This window comes from Sinocyclocheilus rhinocerous, unplaced genomic scaffold (assembly GCF_001515625.1).
Source record: "Sinocyclocheilus rhinocerous isolate Xijiao unplaced genomic scaffold, SAMN03320098_v1.1 scaffold14, whole genome shotgun sequence".
Classification (NCBI taxonomy): Eukaryota; Metazoa; Chordata; class Actinopteri; order Cypriniformes; family Cyprinidae; genus Sinocyclocheilus; species Sinocyclocheilus rhinocerous.
The window spans coordinates 382,490-394,019 of NW_015629561.1; the positions used below are offsets into that span (position 1 = coordinate 382,490).

The 11,530-nt window shown below is 39.0% G+C and overlaps 1 protein-coding gene across 2 annotated transcripts in view; it reads left to right on the forward strand.

Moving 5' to 3' along the window:
* The first annotated feature begins 4,319 nt into the window (after positions 1–4,319).
* LOC107739268 (protein Mdm4-like) overlaps positions 4,320–11,530 on the forward strand; it is a 12,550-nt gene continuing 5,339 nt past the window's right edge. The window contains exons 1-10 of one of the 2 annotated variants that reach the window (XM_016551313.1): positions 4,320–4,494; positions 5,060–5,157; positions 6,068–6,142; positions 6,248–6,381; positions 8,342–8,391; positions 8,905–8,969; positions 10,507–10,612; positions 10,720–10,880; positions 10,998–11,186; positions 11,275–11,343. In XM_016551313.1, coding sequence (XP_016406799.1) covers positions 5,074–5,157; positions 6,068–6,142; positions 6,248–6,381; positions 8,342–8,391; positions 8,905–8,969; positions 10,507–10,612; positions 10,720–10,880; positions 10,998–11,186; positions 11,275–11,343 — 933 coding nt within the window. In that variant the 5' untranslated portion in view covers positions 4,320–4,494; positions 5,060–5,073. The remainder of the gene's footprint in view (positions 4,495–5,059; positions 5,158–6,067; positions 6,143–6,247; positions 6,382–8,341; positions 8,392–8,904; positions 8,970–10,506; positions 10,613–10,719; positions 10,881–10,997; positions 11,187–11,274; positions 11,344–11,530) is intronic. The other variant, XM_016551314.1, reaches the window with a different exon arrangement.

Here is an 11,530-nt window from a genome sequence, read left to right on the forward strand (position 1 = left end):
TATATATATATATATATATCATTATATAGATCAGTGGTTTCCATCAAGTTGTTCGAGTGGATGACGGTGGCATTGGTAACCTAGTTACCAACAGTTATGGAGGAACCAATATTGTTACCAGCTGTGAATGCTTATTGGAATAATGTAGTGGGCAGCATCTGCTGGAAAAAAAAGTATAGATGATTCCTCATATGTTTTTCTTAACCAAGCAAAATAAATTTCTTATAAAATAATTAAGTACTATCCTGCAAACCATTACATGAACAATTAAAAAAAAAAAAAGTTTTCTCCAGTTGCTCTTTCTGTAGCGATTCTGCTGAAACTCTCGTTCATCTCTTTTGGAGTTGTCCATTTACAAAAAAATAAGAAAGATTACTGGCTTTCAGAGAAAAGCTAGGGGTGCAGTGGAGGGGAATGTACAACAAGCAAATGAGTTTAACCCATTCCATTCCACCTCTGTTTCCTCCATGTCATACTGGACTATATATTACAGCCAATAAGGTGAGAAGAGAGTTGGAAACACTAAACCAGAGAAAGTCTGCTGGACCAGATGGCATTGGTCCCCGTGTGCTGAGGGCCTGTGCTAGCCAGTTGTGTGGAGTACTTCAGCACCTCTTTAAATTGAGCTTGTACATTCAGAGAGTTCCAGTGCTATGGAAAACATCTTGTTTTATTCCAGTGCCTAAGAATAGACATCCTATGGCACTCAATGACTACAGGCCCATAGCACTAACTTCCCACATAATGAAGGTCATGGAGAGACCTAGCGGTCCTGGCACACCTTGGGCTTAGTGCATCCATCACATGACCCCCTGCAGTTTGTAAACCAGCCCAAGGTGGGTGTGGAAGATGCAATAATATATCTGCTGCAGAAGGCATACTCCTCTTTGGACAGTTCCAACACCACAGTTCGTATCATGTTTTTTTATTTTTCCAGTGCGTTTAATACCACCCAGCCCAGCCTGTTGAAGGCAAAACTGGAAGACATGCAGGTGGATGCTTCCCTAGTCACTTGGATCCACAATTATCTAACAGGCAGACCACAGTTTGTGAGATTACAGAGTAGTGTGTCTGAACGTCTGATAAGTAACATCGGGGGCCCCCAGGGAACTGTGCTATCTCCCTTCCTTTTCACAACATATACTGCAGACTTTAAGTACTGCTCCGAGTCATGTCATCTGCAAAAAATTTCCGATGACACAGCCATAGTAAGCTGTGTGGAAAAAGGACAGGAGGAGTACAGAGACATGGTTGACCGCTTTGTGAGGTGGTGTGGGGTAAATCACCTGCAGTTAAATGTGGCGAAGACAAAAGAGATGGTGGTAGATGTCATCAGGAATAAGTCTCCACCCTCTCCAGTCTGCATTGGGGGGACCAATGTGGAACTTGTGGAATCGTAGAAGTACTTGGGTGTTCAATTGGACAACAAGTTGGAGTGGTCTACAAATACAGAGGCTGTTTATAAGAAAGCCTGAGTCGGCTCTATTTTTTGAGGAGGCTCAGGTATTCAATGTGTGCAACAGGATACTCAAGATGTTCTATCAGACTGTTGTTGCGAGTACTGTCTTCTTTGCTGTGGTGTGTTGGGGTGCGGGCCTCAAAGCAAAGGACATCAACAGACTAAACAAACTCATCAAAAAGGCTGAGTCTGTCATCGGCTTTGAGCACGTTACTCTGGAGGAAGTGGTAAGGGACAGAATGCTAGCAAAATTGTTGGCGATTATGGACAATGATTCTCAACTTATCAATGATTCTCAACTGATACTTCAAAATGCACATAAAAACAGGGTGATGGAAACATAGCTTATGAACGTGCCATAGTCCTGCTGCAGGGAGGCATGAGGAATGCAGATGTGGCCAGAGCAATGAACTGCAATAAATATGAAATACTTCTATATAGGCCTATATACTGTATATTTAGGCCTATGTTAAAGTAGACTTGGTATGTATTTCAGAGAATGGATGGGGAATTGCAGTAAAGGTCATTATAGCGCCGCCATTAGACATAACCAAGAACTTGCTTTCTTTTTGAATTGGAAAAAAAGGGAACTAACTGCGCGTGAGGTGAGAGTAGGAGACTCTATATCATCTCAAGGAATAATAGAAAATGGCACTCCTCAGGGAAGTGTAATAAGTCCAGTGCTTTTTATAATAATGATAAATGATATGTTTAGTAAGGTGGATTACTTTGTGGTTCAGAGGAAGAAACAATAAGTTCAATATGGGGAAAATGCAGAAGGCTGTGGATGAGGTAGTTAAATGGTCATACAAATGGGGATTTAAGTTTTCTGTGGAGAAGTCACAAACTATTATATTTTCTAACAAGAAAGTAGACAGTGAATGGAAGTTAAGAATATATAACAAAGACATGGCACGAGTAACATCAATTAGATTCCTAGGAATGTGGCTGGATACTAGACTTACATGGAAAGAACATATTGATAAGATAGTGAGTAAGTGTAAAAGAGTTTTAAATGTAATGAAATGTATGGCAGGACAAGAGTGGGGAGCAGATAGAGGGGCGCTTCAAACAGTTTATATAGCAATGATAAGATCTGTGCTAGATTATGGAAGTATAGCATATGGGCTGGCTGCAAAATCTCAGTTAGAGAAATTGGACAGAATTCAAGCGCAAGCATTGAGAATTTGCTGTGGGGCATATCCAACAACACCTATTGCAGCAATGCAATTAGAGATAAATGAAACGCCGCTTTATATTACAAGGCAACAGTTAATGGCTGTATATTGGACAAATCTTAAGAGTCAGGATGAGGTACTGATATCCAAAAATTAGAATCAAGGCCAGATTTAATCATGGAAATCTTTCAAAATCTCTTTGAGTTAAAACAAAGTAGAATAAAAGTAAAGTTTATGTGGGTTCCAGCCCATGTGGGAATTAAAGGAAATGAAGAAGCAGATAAATTAGCTAAGCAAGCAGTAGATGAGGAAATAGTAGAAATTGAGCTATCACATAGTATAAGAGAAATAAAATCAGTAATAAAGGAGAAAGTGATTAAAAAGTGGCACCAGTATTGGGATAATGAGACTAAAGGGAGACATTTATATGCAATACAAAACGGTATTCAAAAACTATGGTATGTTTGATCCTCCAACATCACTGTAATTATTAATATGGAACCAACAGCTATTTAAAAACAAAAACATTAAAAAAAAAAAAAATTCCCCGTTTTTTAATTCGGAAATAATCACAAGTGAGATTTCCGTAATATTTTGACCACTGAACTAGGAAATGTCCCCGGCTTTCATTTCAGAAATCTGGTCACCTTTATTCTGGTGAGGCATTTATTCATAGACAGTTTAGCATGTGATTTACTTTAAAACGGCATACAAAGCATTTTCTTATTTAAGGAAATAAAGCTGTAGGCTGCAAGGATTCAACGTCACACTCCTCCTCGGTAGGAGGCGCAAACGCACCGCCATCAGAGAAGAAGAAGAGGAATAAGAAGTTCCGCTCACAATACGGATATACACAGAAAAAGAGGGAGAGTAGGAGTGGCAGTTAATGTGCCAAAGTTACTGATGAAGAAAAAAGCTAGAATAAGTGATCAACTGTCAGTATATACAGGTGAATTGATGGCTATTCTGCTAGCAGTACAACTAATTAAGGAAAGAGAAATACAAAATGCGGTCATTTGTTCAGATTCATATTCAGCAATAGTCAGTATTGATAACCAAAAATCAGAATCAAGGCCAGATTTAATCATGGAAATCCTTCAAAATCTCTTTGAGTTAAAACAAAGTAGAATAGAAGTACAGTTTATGTGGGTTCCAGCCCATGTGGGAATTAAAGGAAATGAAGAAGCAGATAAATTAGCTAAGCAAGCAGTAGATGATGAAATAGTAGAAATTGAGCTATCACATAGTATAAGAGAAATAAAATCAGTAATAAAGGAGAAAGTGATTAAAAAGTGGCAACAGTATTGGGATAATGAGACTAAAGGGAGACATTTATATGCAATACAAAAGAAAGTGGGAAAAGGTAGAAAAAATGGGAGAAATAGGAGGGAGGAAAGTATAATTACAAGACTAAGAATGGGACATACAGGTTTGAATAAAACATTACATTTAATATCTAAACATCCAACGGGATTGTGTGAGAAATGTGGACAGAGTGAAACTGTAGAACATGTGATTATTAATGGTAAGGGTTATGATGAAGAAAGAGAAGTGCTAAGAGAAGAAGTATGGAAGAAAATGTTAAGAGATAGCGGAAATGTTTCTGATCCAAGCTACCTGATGATGGCAGTAATGCACTGTTAAGTGCGGTTGCCAGTAAAAAAAAAGAAAGAAAGAAGAAGAAGAAGAAGAAGAAGAAGAACTGCGCGTGAGGTCTGGCAACCCCGATGACGACATACACCACGTCAACTTCAACTGACTGTAACTGTTCAAAAAACCCACACACCTCTCCCTTTCTTTACACGAACTCTGATTCTTTAAAAACTGGAAACCATGTAATCGTTCACAGATAACACGGTGAGTGTGAATGCACTACCAGCACGATCACGCGAGGTGTAGTTTAAACGTTAACGGCTCTTTTGTTTCTGAATGTCGCGCGCTACTAGCTCGGGCACGTTAGCCTAGCTTCCTTGCTTCAGCCTCGGAGAATTTACATTTTTTCAGCCAACTATCACAGCTTACCTTATTATCCACTTGCCAGAACTAGGATAATGGTAAATAAAGTCATTTTAGTCTCCAGCATGTCCTATGCGCGTGAAATGGCATAGAAATGTTTGTTTTGTGTAATTAGCTGACGGCTACAATATCACGCCCTCGGGAATATACATTAGTTTCGATTTTTTTTCTTTTCTTTTTTTTTAACATGATTAACACTTTGGTGCACTGTACATATACTATTGACATGCATTGTATTTGTATTGAGTTGTCACTCTATTTGAACGTGGAAGCACCTATGATGTCCAGAAATGCTGTTTAGGTAGACGCTCACTAGCACTAACGTTAGGTTTGGAAAGACGGCCCTTTGTTGGTAAAATAAAACCGACGTTGGAGTTGTTCTGAATATAAATGTGTTTCCTCACAGTTCTTAAGTCAATCATGACCTCATTGTCATCATCATCATCATCTCAGTTAACGGGGTCAAGCTCTTCATGCAGGACTCTTCCAGGGGAAGGGACTCAGGTGAGCAGTAGATATGTACTTTAAACTTTTATATATAGTATATATGTAACTTTCATTGTTGTGGTTTCATAGTTAATTTACCCCTTTAAAGCCTGACGTATGAAGTAATAATAAGAAAAATCTTTATTTCTTAATTTGTTTTTTTATAATTATACTGTATATTGAATCTTTAGTCAAATATATATTTTTAAATAGCTAATGCATATGTGTGTTATGTTTTGTGTCATATTTAATATGTTAAGTCTTTTATGGCCCAGGCCCATGTAGTGATATTGAGAGAATATGAAGCTCTTACTCATAAAAAAAAGTTACACTCTTATGCATATAAATATCAATTGTCACTGTATCTTCCAATAATATGGCTTGAGATGATACTTAAATTATTTTAATTGTGTGGGGCAAACATATAATGCAATACAATGTTTATTGGTAGCTGTACAACTAAACATTCCTCAAAAGCCTGTTGTATAATATTTGGTATTTACATTTCAACATGATTTAAAAAAAAAAGAATAATTAATAATATTACGTATGAATAATTCAGTAAACCAGTCAGTAAAATTTGTATCAGTCCAGTAAATGTTCGTCTTGAAATATTACTAAAAAGTTATTCTTACATTTACTTTAAACAATTTCAAGATTTCATAGCAAAAAAGATGTGTACCACAACCTAAATGTGGACATTTTTACAATTATACTATAAAAGGCCTTTTACTTACTTACTAAAAAAGTATTTATCTAAAAAAGTAATTATCAATTAGAGGGCAGAAGGTGAGTAGGTGGTTGTGTGCAACAGGTTTTGCAGCAAAGTTTTGATTATTTTACAGTTTAGAGGCCTTAGAAATTCATGTATCAAATATGATATAGTAGGCTTCATAGGTTTAAACGCATGGCTTTTTTGTTTCTGCAGGTCCACCCCAGAGCTCCGCTACTGCAGATCTTGAGAGTAGCAGGTGCTCGGGAGGAGTTGTTTACCCTGAAGGAGGTGAGGAGTGTGGATGAGCTGACCTCTGCTGATTGATTTATGCTTTAGCTAAGAGTTTGGACAGCTTGATAAGGTACATTTAATAATGACAGTGTTTTTCATTAGGTCATGCACTATCTGGGTCAGTACATCATGATGAAGCAGCTGTATGACAAACAGAGACAGCACATCGTCCACTGTCAAGATGACCCACTCGGAGAGCTACTGGAAGTGGGGAGCTTTTCCGTTAAGAACCCCAGGTGAGCTTATAACTAGGTTAAATGTAAGAGAAACAGAAAGATGTCTCCCATTTGAGTCAGGTTTTTCAGTTGTTGACAATATCTAGATAGGCAGTTGGTTGGCTGATGACCAATATAAATTACACGTAATCTCTCACACACACACAAATGCACTCAAATATGGCTGAAAATGTATATTCTCAACTGATATTGGTGTTTCCAAATTAACACAAGGGGGCGCTAACACTACTGTTCGGTGGGTAATTGTTTTAAAGGGGTCATATGATGTTGCTAAAAAGAACATTATTTTGTGTATTTTGGCGAGCTTGAGAACGGCGCGGCCGGCAGATTCTACATAGGAGCTTCCGGAGGGCTTGCGGCAACCACATGTGACGACCCCGGGCTGGACTCCGTTTCGTCCACAGTGAAAGTCGATCCGGCGATCCACAGTGCAAAGTTGTAGTATTTCCTCAGCAACCAGCACGGATCCCAAGAGCTTGTAACACTTCAAAGAAAAAGGAAAAATTGAAATCGCATCATATGACCCCTTTAAGGGAATAGTTCACCAAAAATGTGAGTAAATTGTCATTTACTCACTCTCATGTTGATCCAAAACTGTTTGACGACTTCTCTGAATCATAAAAGAATGTTTGGACAAATGTCCATAAAATGGAAGTCTGTGGTCATTAAAAATGTTTGGTTACCAATAGAGGTCGACCGATAGTGGATTTTACCAATACCGATAGCTAGGTTGGACCACACTGGGGAGCACAGTCAAAAATTTAGGAGCACCAAAATTTGATAAAAAACAGCCTTCCCATTACGAGGTGATATTTGACTCCTTAAAGTGATTTACAGTAGAATTTTGTTGATTGAACGGCTGAATCATTCAGGAATGAAGCAAGTGACAGTATTTATGAATGGGTAATCATGAATCACTGACTCACTAGATTAGTTTAAAAACGCCCTTTCATAAACGAGACACCGCTGTGTTTGAATGGAGATGCGCAGCGGCTCCGCTGTGTCTTTGTTTTAAACTATTTTCGACGACGAAATAGAGCAAAATCAGACAATAGTGTTATAGTCAGACAATGTAAGTCACTTAATATTAACTTCTTGTTTATTGAATTGTATTGTATTAAATCAGTATCACATTTACAAACTGCCTTAAAAATCATTAAAAGCAGTCACTCATCTTAGCTCATCGCGAGCTCACATTTATAGTCAACGAAGCTCTCTACACTGCGCAATGAATCTCTTATTTACACCCTGTCTACACTTTGCTTATGAAAGGATTCATGAGATATGTCTGTGATACATTACTCAACGCTGCAAAAACACGTAGAAACCTTTGAAGCTCCCCTCAGCGATCACAATCACAAGTATGATGATGATCGGGTCAGTCGCACTGGTGCTCCTAAATATGTTTTCATAGTCGCACGCAGTAGTTTTCAGTCGCAAATGCGACTGAAATGGTCGCACTCTAGAGCCCTGCGATGCGTTCTCGGAGAAGTCACACACCGTCACTTTCAATTCCAGCAGCGGTCTAAAACGGTTTATTTAATCACCAAACGGACATAAGCTTGCTTCAAGAATGAACAATGTGGCATAAATGAGTTTGAAGTTCGGTTTGATTTTTGCCGATAACCAATAGTTCCGCCAATCAACTATCGCTGCCGATTAATCGGCAAAACCGATGAATCGGTCGACCTCTAGTTACCAACATTCTCCAAATATCTTTTTGTGTTGTGCAGAATAGAGAAAGTCATACAAGTTTTTTATAACAACACGAGAGTGAGTAAATGGTGACAGGATTTTTTTGGGTGAACTACCCCTTTAACAACCAACTCTGAAAACCTCAAGATATATACCAGCTGTTCAATTGCTATGTCTGATGCAGCTCCTTACCTTACCTTTTTGTGTTATTTAGAGAAATCAACATATTTCAGGTATTTATGTCTTTCCTTTCTGCATTTCATAGTCCTGTGTATGAGATGTTGAAGAGGAATTTGTTTATTTTGAACAATTCGGGTAAGTCCATCCTTAATTTGTTGAATTTGATCTCCCAGAGATGCATATTTTGAATGATCTTGAATGACTTGTCATGCTGTCATTTAGCCCTTTTACTCTATTTCTTTCTCTCATTTTGATTAGCCCCACCTTTCATTTTGAGGTGTGTCTGTGTGCATGAATGTGATGTGTGTACTACATTGGGTATGTAAAAAGGTTTTTTTTTTTTTTTTAAGTTCCCCTCCCCTAACTTTGTCATTGTACTACCAGGTTAGTGTGCTGTGCAATCTTCATACAGAATCTTGACTTCAGGTTACATACTTGACTAGGTTAAAGAAAAGATTAAATGATAATAATAATAATATTTTTGTAAAACAATGCAAACGTTACTTGATCACAGAGCATAGTTTTGCATTTTCCACCACAGATTCAGGCATTACGTTTGGGCCAAGTGTGCTTGAGGTGTGCTTGGTGAATAAAGGGCAGGTTTTTTTCTTTTGTTTGTTTTGTTACTATGTCTTATTTGAAATACAGATGCAGCAAAGAATCTTTCAGTCGGCAAGGATTCTAATGAGTCTCCAAGTGAAGATCCTGGTCAGGTAAAACTACAGCATGGTGCACAAGAGAAACAGTGTCCGTTACTCCTCTTCATGGCAAACAATTGATCAGAAAATCAAATGAATCCTATCATGATAAATCTAAGTTATTGATTAATTTTGTTATTTGTGTTTTCCATTTAAATGAATGGCTGACAAAAGTGCTTTGTGCAGGGCATTTCCGGTACTAGATGTATTTTTCTGTTGTTTCTTTCTTTTTTTTTTTTGTAAATTAAAGGTGATTTAGGTTGTTAAATAGTTGTTTTTTCAGCATAAAGTACTCACAGCCTTTTACATTTGTCAGCTTTTACCTTTTTTAAAAATGTAATTATGCTCTAATCAATGTTACTTTAAAGGGGTCATATGATGTGATTTCAAGTTTTCCTTTCTCTTTGGAGTGTTACAAGCTGATTGTGCATAGATAAGATCCCTGAAGTTGCAAAGACTAAAGTCTCAAAACTAAAGAGATATTCTTTATCAAAGTTAAGACTCTGCCATGCCCCCCTAAAACGGCTCGTTCTAACACGCCCCCACATATGGAGAGAGAGAGAGAGAGAGAGCGAGAGAGAGAGGGAGAGCGAGAGAGAGGGAGAGCGCGAGAGAGAGAGCGAGAGAGAGGGAGAGAGAGAGAGAGCGCGAGAGAGAGAGGGGGTCACATCACAAACACATACCAGCTTCATTGCCTTCTCAAGCTTTCACATCTTTCTTTCCATTGTAGTTGCTCAGACTTTTGCTACAATGCAATTTTTGTGTGTAGAATGGCATCACAATCAGTAGTCTGTTTGCCACGAAGGGGAGGGCAGCAGCTGTCTCCACCAGCCGTATCTGTACAGAGTGGCACCGTCTCTGTACTTCCCCACGGCCGGCTTGGCCTGGTGGTCTTTCCGGAGAAGCCACCAGCATGGGCCTGGCTGCTGGGGGACAGAGTACCTGTCTCTGTTTGTCGCTCAGAGTTTTCTTCTCTGCGTCGTTGTTTCTTTCGGAAGGACTGCAGGTTCCTTCTCGGTTCACTGGCCCTTTTCTACCCTGTCCCCTCTGTCACACAGCCATCCACATTTAACACCATTGGCATGGTGGTTTACGTTTGTGATTTGGCAGAATGAAGTTAGTTGGGGTTGGGAAAAGCAGTCTGGGATGAGGTGTCTGGTACCGTCATGCATTTGTGCTGATCACAGGACTTTAAATAGAAATGTTTTGAGTGATTTATGCTAATAATATGAAGTGTTATTTTGGATTGGCTTTTTTTTTCAATATGACACATTACTGGTATTATTGATGAGATGTAATTTAGATACCAGATGTCTACTTGTTTGTTGCTACTTTGTTTGCACTTGTAGCTGCAGCGGTGTCCAATATCTCCATCATTTGTTACCCATTCTAAGCAACCTTTTTAGAAACTACCTATATTTTCTCCTCCCTCTACTTGTGAGAACTTGGCCTTTTGTTGCCACACCCACGGGCACCTGCTGTGAAGGAACTGCTGTCCTACCGAGTGTCATGCCATTGCTGTGTGCTAATTCGACTTTTCTTTACCGTGTAGGTTTCCAGTGGTTCGATTAGCTCTGGACAAGCTCTCATTGCTGGTAGTTCCAGCACTGGTGCAACGCAGAGCTGCTCACAACGCAGGCCACGTGATCCTGATGAAGGTCAGCGTGAACCACCAAACACACTTAAGACAATGTGATGAATATCATCATTATCACTAATTTTTGCAATTGTAATGTTATTTAAGATCAGATATTGATCCTTACAGACTCCTCAGACGGCTTGCCCAGGTCTGCTTGCAAACGGCCGAAGCTGGATGTTACTCTGGAAGAGTGGGACCTTTCTGGGTTGCCCTGGTGGTTTCTGGGTAACCTGCGAAGTAATTACACTCGCCGGAGCAATGGTTCAACGGATATTCACACCAATCAAGTAAGAGGGCATGATACCCAGAACATAATTCATATGGCCATTTTCATGAAGAAAACGAGAACTTAAAAAAAAAAGTCAGTGTAGTAAGACTGTCACACAACTAGATTGAGGGAACAGCTCTCTCCTGGACAGGACGAGGATACGGCCATCGTTTCTGACACCACAGATGATCTTTGGTTCCTGAATGAGGCAGAGAGCGAGCAAGTGAGTGTGGAGATGAAGGAGGCAGTGCTGGAGCAGGGAAGTGACGCGGAGTCTTCACATGAAGAAGAGGAGACTGGGAAAGATAGTAAAGATGACAGGAAGGTAATGTTGTTTTTTCTTTATTGACTGTTTTGTTTTAACATTATTGAGTCATCATAACCAGCTAAATGCAATTCATTTTCACTTTCAGATGCAAGAAGATCAGGATGATGACTCCCAGTGTTTAAGTGATGACACTGATACTGAGATCTCCACACAGGTATATATAAGAAAAAAAGTTGCAGCTCTTTATTATTGATCGAACGTTATGGGTTTTTAAATGGCCAATGCCGATATTGACATATCTACCTAAAACAGGGTGTCCGCGGGTCCTTAAAAAGTCTTAAAATGTCTTAAATAACGTTTTCCTAATATAAGGCCTTAAAAAGTCTTAAAATGTCTTAAAT